This window comes from Beta vulgaris, chromosome 4 (assembly GCF_026745355.1).
Source record: "Beta vulgaris subsp. vulgaris cultivar EL10 chromosome 4, EL10.2, whole genome shotgun sequence".
Classification (NCBI taxonomy): domain Eukaryota; kingdom Viridiplantae; phylum Streptophyta; class Magnoliopsida; order Caryophyllales; family Amaranthaceae; genus Beta; species Beta vulgaris.
The window spans coordinates 8401408-8419018 of NC_079205.1; the positions used below are offsets into that span (position 1 = coordinate 8401408).

The window sequence follows — 17611 nt, forward strand, 5'->3', positions numbered from 1 at the left end:
ATGTCATCATTTGTTAGAGTCTTATGTCGTTATATACGTGTGAGATTTTGTTACACAGTAAGTTATGGTGTAGCATGTTACACCCAAAATATATTATGTTACGCATCTAATTAATGGGAAAAAAATTTCATTATGGGTTCGATATATATAATGAGTACATTAAGAGATTTATTAGAGGTATGTTAGCTACATTTTTCTTTCCTATATTTAACTTATTAAGATCAATTTAAATCTAATATCCACTTATTAATAAGCAAAGCTTGGATGGTAGACCCGGGTGCACAATGATGTAGGTGCAGCTGGAGTTAAACTACATATAGCTGACACATAAAACACATAAGATTATTTACAGATTGCAGTGAAAAGAACTTCTTCCCCACACAAATAGAACTCGTGCAATTTGAATTAGTAATTACCCAATTAATAAAAAGAAAAGAACTACATATTCCATTATTTTCGTTGTTGTTAAAATCTTGAAATACCTTCCTAAATCACTATCTTTCGTATTTGCTTCCCCATTAAAAAAAATTGCTCCTATTCCACGTTTTGCATTATCTCCTCACTTTTTGAAGAGGAAAAAGCTAAAATTGGTAAAACCCTAAAGGTAAGCAAACTTATTCTGAATTTTTTTGCAATACTTATCTGTATAACACTATAAAGCAATAAAATTTTTGCCACATGTTAAGCATCCACAATTTAGATTTGAAGTTTTAGTCATCTATATTAGGTGAGCATTAATGCATAATAAAGTTTTTTTTTACTATTTTGATTATTGTCACGCGTGTAATATAAATTTGAAGGCTCAATATAATTTTATTCAAGATTAAAAAAATTGAAAATTAAAACCTAATTAACTAATGTTACCATACTCTATACTTGAAATTTAAGTTTAAAGAAAAGGAAAATTAAAAGGAGGTCTATCTTTCAGTATGTTCCTCACAAAAATATTAATTTTATCATAAAATATAATGAAATGTATCCAATAAGGCAAAAATTAATTTGGGTTAATAAAGAAAGTTGCGTACTTGTTTTAGCGGCACCTATTTCGTGACCTTTGCTCCCTTTTAATTAATCACTTTACTTTAGGAGAACCACATATTAAGTCTAAAAATGAGAGAGAAAAACTAAAAAGGTGGAGGGATAAATTTAAGGTGGTTTATAAAATTAGAAAGGGGGTCACACGGATGAAGAAAGAGAAGAAAGTAAAAGGGACAAGTTTCAATAAAAAAATGAAAAAGCAACCAATGGTAGATTCAAAAGAAATGGCTAATAAAAAGAAAAGTGTTATATTAAATAGGAAATAAGGTCTATTAGACTAAAATAAATTTAATACTTATTAGATTAACGTTATCGGAATGACTAATAAACTAAAAGGAATTTCACCGCCTCGTTAATTAGATGATTCAAACTTTATGCTATTGTGATCAAAGTTAATAACACAAAATTTCGATTTTGCAAAGTAATTTTAGTCGGATTTTCAGCCTTATATAGATAAATAGCGTGATTTTTTGGCCTTCCATATTTAGCCGAATATATACATTTTGTAAATTGAGAATACTAATTAAAATTTTAATCTCTCTATATATAGTAGATATAAAAGCATTTACACATCAAAAATTGACTAGACAAATTTCATAATTAGGTTTTTCAATTAGCTCGATAAGCACAACAAGTGGGAAAAAATATTGAACATAAAGTAATAAAATTTCTGGCGAAAATAGAATGAACATACTTATGGTACATATTGATATATACATGTTTTTATGTAACTAACAATTTTCTATTTCATAATAATAGTTGTGATTTACACGTTTAGTATGTAGATATTTCTATGTAAATAATACTTGGTCTGCTACACAATTAATGCAACATCTTGCTTTCAGAGTATCCAATGCATTAATTTTAATAGTATTATTATTAATACATATTAGTAAAAACTACGTATAGACAACAAAATTTTGAAAACAAATCTTTCATGACTATATTAATTCTTTATATTAATCGAAATTGTTTTTTTAGAAATTATTTGTTTACGATTCTTCATATCAAAGTGTATATTAACGGACAAATTATTTCAAAACCTTCACGAAGTGTATATTGTAGTGGTGGTCTGGTGCAAGGTAGTAGCAGCGGTGTAAGACAACAATAGAGGGAGTTGTAGTGGGACAACAAGAAGTGGGAGTGAAAACGGTTGAACAACTAAGTGCCATTGGTCGTACAAGCAATACGTAGGCAGGGTGATAACTTTTTGAATCAATATTTTTTTTAAAAAAAAAAATTGGCATACACCACGACAATAACTACAAAAGCTAGCCCGAACTCTTACAGTATTAACACTTGCACATGAAGATTGATTTTTTATCTATGATATCAGAATTTATGATTTAGTATTTGGATGAGTTAATGTATACCCTATGACAATCTCATTAAACAAAAACTTCCCGTGCATTATGTATAGGTAAAAAAACTTGTTAGTTATGTAAAGAAATCAGTAGAAACTCATTTTTTGTAACTCTAAAAACTGGTTTTGTTCGAACTAAATTTTTGTTACTAAAAAAAGATTGGCTTTTTGCATAATAATGTCATAATGAGAAGGAGAAGAAGGGGCAAAAAGGAAAAGAGGAGAGGGAAAGTTTGAGAGTACTTTATTGTGTTTTGTACTTTTGTTCATCTACTTTGGTCCTTGATGGTGTGATAATGTGAGGTGTGTACTTGTTTGATGGAGAGATGATGCATATAAACCTGGTTTATGTTGGGACTACTTATTAGATTAAAAAATGAAAAAGAAACCAATGTGTAGATTCAAAAGAAATGGCTAAAAAGAAAAGTGTTAGGTTAAATAGGAAATAAGGTACTATTAGACCAAAATGAATTCGAATACTTATTAGATTAACGTTATCGGAGTCACTAATAAACTAAAAGGAATTTCAAATGATTCAAACTTTATGCTATTGTAATCAAAGTTAATAACGCAAAATTTCAATTTGCAAAGTAATTTTAGTCGGATTGTCTGCCTTATATAGATAGATAGCGTGATTTTTTGGCCTCCCATTTTTAGCCGAATATATACATTGTGTAAATTGAGAATACTATTTAAAATTATGATTTTATGATTTTTTTTTTCGGCAATTCAAAATTTCTATTGGCTACCAAAAAAAAGAGATACACACCAAGCTACAATACTTTTAATTCAACTCAATAAGAGAGGAACAAAATAAGTCAAAAAAACTAGAATAGTAACAATTCCCTATCTCTAGTATCACTTCTCCCAGCTACTTTGAATACAATTTCTTTGACTACATGTGGTGATGGCAAACAAACTCCACTAAACAATTTCTTGTTACAATTGAGCCATATCATGTATACTGCCTCTGTGAACAAATTGACATATAGTCTTGATTTTCTGCTCCTACTGTGAGCCTTTGAAGCTGCAATTTGACTTTCCACTTGAAACCCCTGACCATGTCTATTTATCCCTAATAATTGAAGCAATGGTCTCCAAACATTATCAGCATACTCGCATTGGAAGAATAAGTGGCTAGCTGATTCCAAATCTCTCTCACACAGGTAACAGGTTCTGTTGCATTGAATGTTCCAGTGAATCAATCTATCAGTGGTATATAGCCTATTTTGGAATGTAAGCCACAATATGAATTTGCTTTTTGGAGTAGCCTTGTTGTTACTTATAAGCCTCCTCCATTCAACTGTCTCTGCATTGCCCGGAAGCATGCTATACACAACTTTAATGCTATATTGACCCTGCCTAACCACATCATCCTAGCCTCTCAGATTATTCAATAGTTCTCTGCTATCTATTATGTTCCTAGAAGCCAATAAGTGTTACTAGTGATAGTAACACTATTTATAGACCCCCTTTTGATATAGTATGCATTTACCCATCTCACCCACAATTTATCAGACTTGAAGGCCAGAGCCCACAAGAGCTTCGAAATAGCTGCCTTGTTCCATAACTGCATACTATCATATTCCAACCTCCAGCTTTCTTTGGCTTATAGAACTGAGCCCAGGCCACAAGAGCTTTATTAGAAGGATTGACAGCACCTGTTCATAAGAATCTGCAACATATTCTCTCAACAGCCTTAATTACTTTTTTTTGAGAGAGGAAATATATGTCCCCAGTAGTTTTGCATACTACTCAATATGGTTCTGATCAATTGTAATCTTCCAGCATAAGAGAGAAGGTGAGCCATCTAGCTTTGTGCTCTCTCAGTTATTTTCTCAATAAAAGGTCTACATTGAGCAAAGTTTAATTTTCTAGAAGTTAAAGGAACTCACAGATATTTGAATGGGAGCACTCCTACTAGCAATTGAACAATATCACCCAAGTTTGCAGCTTTTGCTTGTGAAACTCCTGCCACATATATACTACTTTTCTCTATACTAGCAGAAAGGCCTGAAGCTTGAGAGAAAGCTTGCAAAACATTCATGATTTTAACAATGGAACTCATATCAGCTCTAGCAAATAAGAGTACATCATCTGCAAACATTAAATAAGTAAGATGAATTTTTTCACACTTAGGGTGAAAATTGAAGTCAGGATTTAACTTGAGTCTCCCCAAGCACCTACTCAAGTAATCCATGCAAATTTCAAACAGAAAAGATGAGAAAGGGTCTCCCTGTCTCAATCCTTTTTTTGCTTTAAAAGCCTTAGTGGGAATACCATTGATTAACAATGAGTATGAAACAATTTTAATACTAGCCATTATCCACCTAATGCACTTGTGAGGAAAGCCTAACTCCCATAACATGGTCTCAAGGAAAGACCACTCCACAGAATCATAGGCTTTTCTAATATCCACCTTGATTACACATCTAGGAGAAATTTGAGTTCTCCCATAACCTCTGATTAGCTCTGTAGCTAATATAATATTGTTTGTAATATGTCTCCCTGGGATGAACCCAGATTGGGCTTGATTGACCACCTCACCAATTACCTTGTGAAGTCTATGCAAGTTGTTGATCGAGATAATTTGCATCGATCATTTGGAGGTAAAGTTGTTGTGTTTGGTGGTAGAGATGGCAATATCCAGTGGATCACTCGACCATCCGCTAGCTCCACCCGGTTTATTAAGTGGGTGAAAAACCCGGTTTAAACGGATGATAGTCGGGTGACGGATAATCGGGTGACGGATGCGGGTCGGGTTCGGGTGATATTTTTTCATCCATCACCTGACCCATCATCCGTTTACCACCCGATCCACCACCCGTTTAAAGTAAAAAAATATATAATTTTTTTTTAATTTTGGGCTTTTTCATTTTTACAACTTTATTAAGTATATAAATGTTAATAATGTGGATTAGGGTTAGTTTGAGGACGATTTTACATAGTAAGTAGAATTATATAAATGGATTATTGGTTCTTGTTAGCAATTTTTCTTTCTTCTCCTACTACTATTTGATTTCACCCGTTAATCACCCGATCCATCCGTTTAACCCGGTTACAAATGGATGGGTGGATTTGGGTGGAGATGGATGCGGATGATGGATGGAGCGGGTGGAGTGGGTGGAAGCGGCTGATGGATGCGGGTGACGCTCCACCCGACCCGAACCCGATCCATTTACATCTCTACTTGTTAGTAATTTTTCTTTCTTCTCCTAATACTATTTGATTTCATCCGTTAATCACCCGATCCATCCGTTTAACCCGGTTACAAATGGATGGATGGATTCAGGTGGAGATGGATGTGGGTGATGGATGGATCGGGTGGAGTGGGTGGATGCGGGTGACGCTCCACCCGCCCCGAACCCGATCCATTTACATCTCTATTTGGTGGTGATTTAAGATAGATTTTGCCTGTTATACCCAAGGGTACAAGGCAAGACATAGTATTGCGACCTAACTCTTCGTTTCTATGGTATTCATGTAAGGTTTTTAAGCTTACACGCAATATGAGACTTCAATCATGTTCTTCTTCGTCTATGCTAATGAAATAAGGGACTTCTCAGAATGGATACTGAGCGTTGGTGATGGCAGAGCTGGAGGACCCAATGATGGAGAAGTCGATATTGAAATCACTAAAGATATTTTTATAGACGGTGGAGATGACCCCATATCATCAATTGTCGACAACACATACCCTTCACTCACTGATCACCTTTGGGAAGCCAAATACTTCCAAGAAAAGAGCAATTCTAGCTCCAACTAATGAATAGTTCAGAAGGTAAAATGATCATGTGTTTCCACAAATCCAAGTGATGAGGAATTTTACTTGAGTTGTGATGCAATTAGTAAAGATGAAGGGAACTTAGGGGCTCATGATATATATTCTACCGAATTCTTAGACACAATAAAGTGTTCGGGCCTGCCAAATCATAGTATTAAGTTAAAAGTTGGTGCACCGATCATGTTGCTTCGTAATATTGATCAGACATCTGGATTGTGTAATGGCACGAGGCTGGTAGTGAAGCATTTAGGCAATTGAGTGATCGAAGCTACTGTGATTTCGGGGAGCGATGTTGGTGACAAGGTATTCATCCCACGAATGACACTAACACCGTCTGACTCAACAAAATTTCCTATCAGATTTCAAAGACGGCAATTTCCTTTAACTGTGTGTTTTGCCACGACAATAAACAAAAGTCAAGGACAATCATTGTCGCATGTCAGGTTGGATTTACCAAGGCCTGTTTTCAGTCATGGTCAGTTATATGTCGCTATTTCCCGAGTCACGAGCAAAAAAGGACTTATAATTCTTATTTGTGTTAAAGAGAATAATGTGTGCAAAACAACTACAAATGTTCTTTATAAGGAAGTGTTCCAAAATATATAACTTCATACTCATTTTTGTAATTTTTGTTATTATAACTTTTACTTATTCTTTCATTAGAAATTTTGTTGTCTACTATTCGTTTCATTGGAAATTTTATCTCATTAAGCAAATCCCTTCCAGTAATTTGTATAAAGGCATAGTAAGCGTTATTAGTAGCCATACATGTTTCTATTGGTCCGCAAAAAAGTGAATGCAGAGTTATGAAATCAAAAAAACAAGAGTTTGTCTTGTAAAAGATCGCCTATTTTAAAATTAAAATTAGATAATGGTAAATCCAATATTAAAAAGAGAATCGGCCTAATTATGACTAGGTTAATTTCTTTCCGTAACTAGTTTAATCCATTTTTGAAGAAACAAACATACGTTTTCCTCGGGAAAAAAAAATATAAACATAAAGAAGTTTAAAATAATAAGTGATAAGGATTAAACCGTGAATGTTTAATGGCAACATAATTTATACATGAGTACATACCATATATAGCCTGAGATCGAATCATTTGCTACAACATAAAAAATGATTCTCATAAAATATTTAATTAGGACGGATCTTAGAAGTAGCTTTATTTAGTTAATTTCTCATACATATTATAGATTAGCAGTCTGGATATCATCTGTACGGTACGGTATAGAAAAATTAAAGCTAGTTTTAAGTTTTAACCATGTAGCATTTTTGCAACTGTATTCCCCACATCGATTATTATCTTTCCAGTCTCCAAAAACCCTGAAAGCCATTTCTGCTCGGTATAGGAATTGGAAGTGCCGACGTTGAGGCACTTGTTCCAAAGATAATCACTCCTTTGATGCATTTCAGTAGATCGTTTCTTAAACTTAGCGAAATCAGAGAGCAGATCATGAACAATCAAATCGTTACATGTCTTACCCATCCGTATGAGCTGCCTACAACATTTATCCCCCAAATGAACTGTAAAGAATTCGTCGTTTCTAATAATCTCGACGCCGCAGTCTAACGTTATTCTCGACGCACAAATTGCCAATGCTGGGTCTCTAGAAGGAGATGGAGCATACGTTATGTCGGATTCGGCTACCGTGACATTGTGATTTACTTCCATAGAAATTGGGTCTGCTTGCAGTGGGCACAGGTTGATGGTTACCATTAGTATAATGACTACGAATACTAGAGATGACCCCATCAATTTTGACATTTTTGAATTTTTTCACTTGGAGATTGTTATTTTTGTGAATTTGGTTCCACAATTTATAGCATAGATTTTGAATGACACTGATTTTTTTTTTTTTTTTTCTGGTTTCATTTTGGCCATAACGCCCCATTTTTAATAAGTCATAACTCATACATTTATTAGTTGTCTTTTTTTTCCATCTTTCTTGGTTTTCTGTTTCCATTTTCTTACCTCCCATAACTCTTAATAAATGTTGTATCGAGGGATGACAATTCAGTCTAGATCCGATCTTAGTTCTCCCCGATCAGAAGCCCTTTTTTCAACTGATTTAAATGAAACATCAAAAATTCGGGACGACTCCGAGAAAAAAAAAATAAACTGATGCTTGCATTAAATTATATCACCAGAGTCAGTGGAACTTCCAGGTTTCAAGTTTCTTCCATAGCGAGTAGAAATTACTCATCATAAATTAAAGTATCTTAGTAGTTGGTACAAAACAGGGAGTACTCGAAAGACATAAAACATTCAAACTAATAGCTATATCCTTAGCTGATTTGAATTTGCTAGGCTATCCGCAAGCCTAATACCTTTTCATTTCTATTCTTTTTCCATTTTTAATAAGTCATAACTCATACATTTATTAATTGTCTTTTTTTTCCATCTTTCTTTGTTTTCTGTTTCCATTCTCTTACCTCCCATAACTCTTAATAAATGTTGTATCGAGGGATGACAATTCAGTCTGGATCCGACCTTAGTCCTCCCCGATCAGAAGCCCTTTTTCCAAGAAAGACTGATTTAAATGAAACATCAAAAATTCAGGCCGACTCCGAGAAAAAAAAAATTATATTGATGCTTGCATTAAATTAGATCACCAGAGTGAGTGGAACTTCCAGGTTTCAAGTTTCTTCCATAGCGAGTAGAAATTACTCATCATAAAGTATCTTAGTAGTTGGTACAAAACAGGGAGTACTTGAAAGACATAAAACATTGAAACCAATAGCTATATCCTTAGCTGATTTTAGTTTGCTAGGCTATCCGCAATTTCACCTCTTAATTTCCTAAGGAATTTCTATTAGTAAGTTTGATAAGAAACTCTAATCTAACTTGTTTTTGGAACTAATATGTTTTTTTAAATAAAAGATTTTTGTAATGTTTGTATAATTGGAAAAGAATGGTTGAACTCGAGAGATTCATAATATAATTGGAAAAATGATCTTGCTTCTCTTAAATAAGTTGGCTAGATAGATAGATCAAAACTTGTGAGTTTCTGAGTCTATTAGACTGACACATGTGAACCAGTCTTTACTTTTTTCTTGTGTGATAGTTCCTCATTGAAGTGTGGCTCTTAGACTTGACTTGGTACTCTTTAAGACTTTTGTGACAAGTGCTTTGAAGAAATGATTTTGGCGTTCGTTTCATTTTTTTCGCCTCAGAAATTTTCTTTCATATAATATTTTCCATTCTTTAGCCCTTTTGAGCCTTAAAGTCCTTATTTCTTTATTAACCATACATTACAAACCTGCGGCCTCCTACATATTTTGCCTAAGTCTAGCTAAGGGGAGTTATTAAGTTGAGTTTGTATTGTAAGTTTTTGTCATGATATTGTGAAAAGAATTGGGAAAAAAAAGGGGTTATGACATTAAAAAAAATTGTTCTGAGAAGAAAAACAGAAGAATATTAAAAAAAAAAAAAGTGTTTGAAGATTATAGAACGGTGAAAATGCTATGGATTATATGAGGAATTGTTACATTTGCATTATTATTTGTTGTTGATATGATGAATAATATGAAATAAAAAAAAAGAGTTGGAGTTTGATGTTTGTTGTATATATTGAGTTTGTTGTGATTGAAATCGCACAAGTCATGTATATTTTTTGCTCCCTTTAGCTTGGTTTTTTAACACCACATGCCTAAATATTATCCCTACCCTTTAACCTTAGCCACATTATAACCTTTTACAAGCCCTTTTGATCTTTATGCATCTTTGTCACTCTTAAAGTGGAAGAATTGAGACGATAGTCTAGTTTAAATAAAAATACTTCATTTAGAGTCGACTTGGTTACATGTTTTAGTGAATATTATTTAACCCTAAACACATGAGAGTAGAGTATTTAAATTATATTTGTGAGAGTCTATCTATTGAACTTGATGTATTCACAAGGGTGAACTCATGCTAGCTATCTTTGAGTTGCAAAGAAAACCATTTGTCCATGAAGTATTATGAGTTTTGATAGTATGACATTTTTTATTGCCAAAAGTATAGAATTACTACTAACGATTTCTAAATGTTTTGTGACTAGCTTAAAATGTTCTAGTTTCTTGTTTTGTACTTATCTAATTTAGTTATTTCCAATAAAGAAATTTGAGGTGGTGAATTCACTAGTAGAATAAATGCTATTTGCTGCGGTGATATTGCTGCGGTTTTACCTATACGCAGCAATATAACACGCAAAAAAAAAAAAAAATAGAAATTGACAATATTGCTGCGGTTTTTATAAAAAACCGCAGCAATATAGTATTAACAGAATTTTTTTTGAAAAAAGGTTGACTATTTTACTAGATATATTGCTGCGGTTTTTATCAAAAACCGCAGCAATATTTTAAAATAATATTAAAAAATAAAACTTTAATATATTGCTGCGGTTCTTATCAGAAACCGCAGCAATATCATTAATTTTTTTTTTTAAAAAAATATAAAGCCTACATGTCATGAGTTAGGGTTTTTCTTTCTCATTTCTATCACACTACACAGCACACGCCGTTTCTCCTCCTCTCATCCCCTCTCTCTCTCTCCTTCTCTCAACCTCTCTCTCTCCTCTCAACCTCGCCGGATCTCTTCGTGGCCTTCTCTTTTCGTCGACAGCAAAGCCCTCGTCGCCGTTCTCTTTTCGTCGACAGCAAGCCCTCGTCGACGTTCTCTTTTCGTCGACAGCAAGCCCTCGTCGACGTTCTCTTTTCGAAGACCTTGCGCTCGTGGCTTCGTCGAGATTTCTTCTCGTTGATCGAGATTTCCTCTTCCTCACCAGTCGAAGAACTTGCGTTCGATCGTCTTTCAGATCGACCTTCGAAGCCCTCGCGAACCTTCGTCATTCCTCTCGCGTTCGCGTCTTTCAGATCGACCCTTCGAAGGCCTCGCGAACTTTCGTCGTTCCTCTCGCGTTCGGTCGTCTTTCAGATCGACCCTTCGAAGCCCTCGCGAACCTTCGTCGTTCCTCTCGAAAGCCGTTGTCGTTCAGGTATTTCTCTGATTTTGACATTCAATTTCTTGTTTTTTTTCGATATTTTGTCCTTTCTGCTTTGAGTTTTACGATTTTAATTTTAAAGTTGTTTACGTTTATTTTTGCAAGATTTTGTTCGTCCTCTTTGTCGTTGTTCGTCCTCCTTCTCGCTGCTCGCTGGACGTTGAATCGCTGCTCTGGGCTATATTTCACTTTCATTTTTCAGTTTATTATTTTTTGTTTTAGGGTTTTTTGTTTTCAGTTTTTTATTTTTTTAATATTGTTCTTATTATATTTTTATTAGTCATTTAGTTGTAACTGTTTTATTATTTTTGCTTTTTCATTTTATTTTTTGTATTATTTATGTAGTTACTTTTTTTATTTATATATATTAATCTGATTTATATGTCATTTTATCTTCAGTTCGTTTATGAATTTGGTGGATAGTGGATGGATTTGTTGCTTGATTTTAATCTTTCAAATGTGATTGCAAAATGCAAAAAAAAAAAAAATTTTTTTTTTGGGTTACCAGGACCTATTGCTGCGGTTTTGGGCCAAAACCGCAGCAATAGTTTGACATATTGCTGCGGTTTTGGCCCAAAACCGCAGCAATACGTTCTGTTAAATCCATAATACATAATAATATTGCTGCGGTTTGGAGTAAAAACCGCAGCAATATTTGTAGATATTGCTGCGGTTTAAAACCGCAGCAATATAATTATTACCTATTGCTGCGCCCTTAATTGCTGCGCGCCCAAATCCGCAGCAATATGCCACTTTTTAACCGCAGCAAATAGCATTTTATTCTACTAGTGATTAGATCTTACATTTAGTTGGTAAATTGCATTTAGTTTACTTTTAGTGGTAGTTTGATCGAGGACGACCAAAAGATAAGTGTGGGGGAATTTGATAAGTGTCTATTCATACACATTTTTACCCTCTAATATAATACTTTTTGTGTCGTCTGTTGAGTTATATGAATTAAATATTATACTTTTAGTGTCGTCTGTTGAGTTATATGAGTTAAATATTATACTTTTAGAATATTTCGATTTAACACTTGGTAATTATTTTTAGTGTTTAAAATATAAATTTGTTTCTATGTTAGTTATTTAATGATATTCTATTTAATTAAGAGTTTGAAGAGATGCACTAAATTCGATTATTACTAAAACTGCAGGACTGGTATAGTATTTTGGTCGTATCTCACTCATACGGAGTCAAAATGAGGCGATTCAAGTAGCTACGAAAAGCTGAGATCGACACCTACAACTTTGGAGAAGCATGCAAGAGCTAAGTCAACTGTGTACTAGATCGAAATTACATTATAGATAAGCAACCCATATACATATACAATTACAAAATGAAAGAAGTAGGAGTGTAGGAGAGGATAAAAAGAAAATAAAGAAAAGAAACAAAAGAAACCTATTGTTGGTTTAGAAGACACGTAGCGGTACAAGGATAATTAAGTGAGAAGATGAGTTAACTTAAGCCCAATGTTGCAAATGAAATAAACAACATGGGGAATACAAAGAAAAGGGGTTTTTAGACTCTAAGAGCACGAGAGCAACTTAAATGTGCGGAAAAAAAAATACAGAAGTGAAGAGGCCGAAGGAGGGGGTAGTACGCGCAAGTGGGAAGGCGAGAGCGGCGATGAGCATGTGCCAGAGATGATGGCGATATTTCAGGCCGAAAATTCATCCCTAATGAGTTTTCTCTACTCTTTTTTATCTGTTTTCTTTGTTTACATGTCGAATTTAGAGTAGTTTTACACTAGTAGTAATATGTAATTGACTATTTGATATATGGGTTTATACGTTTTTTTTTTTGTGTTATAAACGATTAGTTTCTTTTGGGTATTTATACAAGATTTATTATCTGGCTTTTGATTCATGTTTATTAATTTAGTTTGATCACCTAAATTATTTATGTTTCCATTGCTAGATTAATTGTAGTTTTAATATGGTTGCAACTTTCTGGTCTAATTATAATTATTAGAATCTTGTGTAATAATTGAATTCAATTGGTTAGAGCATACTGGCAAGTTTGAGTTCAGTTGGTTGGTGTTTCTAATGCTGTCAAGTTGATAATTTGATACATGCTTTCATGGTTGGATTAATTTAGCTTGATTAGGATTAAATTTTTGTTCTTTCACGGGATTTAGCGAGTCAGAAAGATAAAGCTAGTAATTACTCGCTTTCAAGGGATTATATAGTTAACCAATCTACCCTAGGCTAGTCGAATGAGTCATGATTGTACCTAATATATGTAGAAAGTTATGTGTCTCCTATTAGTTTCTTAGTTATATTTTAAAACCGAATTTATTTCCTCCAATTTATATATATTCATATTTTAGTTCGACAATTTTAGTATAGAATTAAGTGATATCCAAACTTTCCCGACATATTTAAATAATAATAGTCATTTATATAAGTAATCAATTAGTTTAAGATATATAATAACGCATTCTCTTTGGGTTCGACCCTTCCTATAAATTAAAACGCTGACCCTCCCTCACTTACTAGCCGCAAATCTCACGTCTATCACACTCACCATCTCTCTCTCTCGCACTACTCTCACTCTCTTGGTCTACTCTCTGTCTCTGATCACTCTCCATCAATGACCAGTCAATCATCGTTAGCCGAATAGCCAAGCCAGGTAATGTTCGGAATTCTCACTATTTAAATAATATAATGAAGTAGAAGTGTAGAACTAGTAGAAGCTAATTGCAAAATTAGTATATAAAATTGTGCATAATGATTATATATACATGTGATAATGTACGGGGAATTTTTTTTGTGTTGGACCCATTTTAGACCCTAGACCCTACCTAGACCCTATCGGACCCTACGTGTATGGGTACGGGTCCTAAAAAAATTTACCCTATGGGTATGGGTCTACATCCAAAAATTAGGGTATGGGTATGGGTCTAGCCTTACCCTACCCAGACTCTGCCCATTGTCATCCCTATTAGAGGTTTGAGAATGAAAGGGAAAATTACACTTATGTCCTAATGTTCTCTAAAATTATTACCCTTACCTAGGTATTCCTAAACCTAACATATTTCACAAATTAAAACCTTTTAGTTCTCAGTTGTTTTGTTGCTTCTCCATTCTACTCTTGTTCAAGTACATAGAGGCGAGAAATATGAAGCATACAAGAAAAAAAACGAACATGACTCGTTGAAAGAAATTAAAATACCGCCTTATTTAAAATAAGGATTAGTATTGGATTGTATAGATGTGGTTTAAATTATTATCTATAAACAACAAAATACACAAGAATGAAAATTATGGCAATGTCCTTATTTATCATTTTACACTACCAATTAAGAAGCAGCTATCAGCTATCTACCAAACACCTTTATACAAACAATCAATACAATTAGCTAGTAAAATCATCTAATACAATCAGCTATCAACTAATACAATCAGCTATCAGCTAACAATAAGCTATCAGCTAATGCAATAAGCTATCAGCTAATATAATCAGCTAACAGCTAACAAATATCTACTAATTGCCAAACATCTAACAACTATCAGTACGTATATTATAAGCTTAAATATTTTGTGGGTTGGGTTGAACTTGTTGGGCTCCAAAGGGGTGAACCCAAATCCAGTCCCAAAATGTTTAGACTTGAAAATTCGAATTCCATTCCAGTCCAAATATTTTCCGCTCTAGTGCAATCGGACAAGTTTGGATTACACTTTAGACTTTTCAAGAGGCTAGAAATTTTTTTAATATGAAGACTTTGGTTGTTTCATTTTGTAGCCGGGTAGAAATAAGAAGCATGTTGAAAAACTAAAGATGGTATATGAAAATATTATTTAATCCATATATAATAGTAAAATACAATTTTAAAATCATTCAAAAGTATTTCCTATGGGATTATGAAGTATATATAGGCAGATGATGTTTCTTTTGATTTGTGTTTTTCCTTTTAAAATTCTTTTTTTTTTTTTTGGTAAACTAGGGAATAATCATAGCTTAAATAGACATATGGTTGGTAATTGCTACACACACTAATACATGGAATAATAAGTGACAAGGATTAAACAATGAATGTCGTGGATATGTGTTCTTTATTTACAAATAACACTTTTAAGTTCTATTTCTCAAACATATATAGATTTAGCTTTTATATTCTTAATTTTTATATGATTATTCTTATATATGGGTGTGTTTTCCGGCATGACTGAAACTAATGGTAATGTGGGTGTAGTCGAAAATCAAGTGATTTTTCTTCCAAATGATCTCAATTTGCAAGAGAAAATAGAATAACATATATATTCAATGTACATGTTTTTATTTTAGTGTCAATTATAGCGAAGTAATATTTTTTTTATCATTTGTAAATCAAGTGACTTTGAAGAGGGAGGAAGAGAAAGGAGAGAGAAAATAAATAGGTACTATTTTTTTTTGCTGTTTTATTTAATTTTTTAATTCATTAAAATGCCTAAAATTAACAGTGTTAAGCATAATGTAACAAAAATTAGTTTTAGGTCCTTAACCGTACCTTTTCAAAGTTGAAGTCCTTAACCCTATCTTTTGGCAAAGTTGAGGTCTTTAGTTTTAGCTTAACTCAGATAATGCCTATATCATCAAATACTAATGATTTGTATAAAGGCATAGTAATCGTTATTAGTAGCCATACATGTTTCTATTGGTCCGCAAAAAAGTGAATGCAGAGTTATGAAATCAAAAAAACAAGAGTTTGTCTTGTAAAAGATCGCCTATTTTAAAATTAAAATTAGATAATGGTAAGTCCAATATTAAAAAGAGAATTAGCCTTATTATGACTAGGTTAATTTCTTTCCGTGACTAGTTTAATTTATTTATTTTTGAAAGAAACAACATACGTTTTCCTCGGAAAAAAAAAAAACATAAACATAAACAAGTTTAAAAGTGAAGCACTAGTTGAGCATGTGATACCATATCCTGATAATAAGTTGGGAAGAGTAAGTGATAAGGATTAAACAGTGAATGTTTAATGGCAACATAATTTATACATGAGTACGTACATACTATATATAGCCTGAGATCGAATCATTTGCTACAACATAAAAAATGATTCTCATAAAATATTTAATTAGGACGGATCTTAGAAGTAGCTTTATTTAGTTAATTTCTCATACATATTATAGATTAGAACTCTGTATATCATCTGTACGGTACGGTATAGAAAAATTAAAGCTAGTTTTAAGTTTTAACCATGTAGCATTTTTGCAACTGTATTCCCCACATCGATTATTATCTTTCCAGTCTCCAAAAACCCTGAAAGCCATTTCTGCTCGGTATAGGAATTGGAAGTGCCGACGTTGAGGCACTTGTTCCAAAGATAATCACTCCTTTGATGCATTTCAGTAGATCGTTTCTTAAACTTAGCGAAATCAGAGAGCAGATCATGAACAATCAAATCGTTACATGTCTTACCCATCCGTATGAGCTGCCTACAACATTTATCCCCCAAATGAACTGTAAAGAATTCGTCGTTTCTAATAATCTCGACGCCGCAGTCTAACGTTATTCTCGACGCACAAATTGCCAATGCTGGGTCTCTAGAAGGAGATGGAGCATACGTTATGTCGGATTCGGCTACCGTGACATTGTGATTTACTTCCATAGAAATTGGGTCTGCTTGCAATGGGCACAGGTTGATGGTTACCATTAGTATAATGACTACGAATACTAGAGATGACCCCATCAATTTTGACATTTTGTGAATTTTTTCACTTGGAGATTGTTATTTTTGTGAATTTGGTTCCACAATTTATAGCATAGATTTTGAATGACACTGATTTTTATTCTTTTTTTTTGGTTTCATTTTGGCCATAACGCCCCATTTTTAATAAGTCATAACTCATACATTTATTAGTTGTCTTTTTTTTCCATCTTTCTTGGTTTTCTGTTTCCATTTTCTTACCTCCCATAACTCTTAATAAATGTTGTATCGAGGGATGACAATTCAGCGTGTATCCGACCTTAGTTCTCCCCGATCAGAAGCCCTTTTTCCACGAAAGACTGATTTAAAGAAACATCAAAAATTCGGGCCGACTCTGAGAAAAAAAAAATTAAACTGATGCTTGCATTAAATTAGATCACCAGAGTGAGTGGAACTTCCAAGTTTCAAGTTTCTTCCATAGCGAGTAGAAATTACTCATCATAAAGTATCTTAGTAGTTGGTACGAAACAGGGAGTACTCGGAAGACATAAAACATTCAAACCAATAGCTATATCCTTAGCTGATTTTAATTTGCTAGGCTATCCGCAAGCCTAATACCTTTTCATTTCTATTCTTTTTCCATTTTTAATAAGTCATAACTCATACATTTATTAGTTGTCTTTTTTTTCCATCTTTCTTTGTTTTCTGTTTCCATTTTCTTACCTCCCATAACCTCCCCGATCAGAAGCCCTTTTTCCAAGAAAGACTGATTTAAATGAAACATCAAAAATTCGGGACGACT

At 33.4% G+C, this 17611-nt stretch overlaps 2 protein-coding genes and 1 pseudogene across 2 annotated transcripts; 1 reads left to right on the forward strand and 2 right to left on the reverse strand.

The window, feature by feature from the left end:
* Positions 1-4901: 4901 nt before the first annotated feature.
* Positions 4902-6791, forward strand: LOC104907257 (uncharacterized; annotated as a pseudogene).
* Positions 6792-7281: 490 nt separating this feature from the next.
* Positions 7282-8120, reverse strand: LOC125496324 (uncharacterized). The gene has a single exon (XM_048641819.2). It carries the CDS (start codon positions 7952-7954, stop codon positions 7445-7447), a length of 510 nt encoding a protein of 169 aa, XP_048497776.1. The 5' UTR covers positions 7955-8120; the 3' UTR covers positions 7282-7444.
* Positions 8121-16353: 8233 nt separating this feature from the next.
* LOC125496458 (uncharacterized) lies at positions 16354-16815 on the reverse strand. Its single transcript, XM_048641918.1, has one exon. It carries the CDS (start codon positions 16813-16815, stop codon positions 16354-16356), a length of 462 nt encoding a protein of 153 aa, XP_048497875.1.
* Between the last annotated feature and the right edge of the window lie 796 nt (positions 16816-17611).

Coding starts and splice junctions, on each gene's coding strand:
- LOC125496324 (XM_048641819.2), bottom strand. CDS start 7,954: ATGTCAAAATTGATGGGGTCATCTCTAGTATTCGTAGTCATTATACTA.
- LOC125496458 (XM_048641918.1), bottom strand. CDS start 16,815: ATGGTAACCATCAACCTGTGCCCATTGCAAGCAGACCCAATTTCTATG.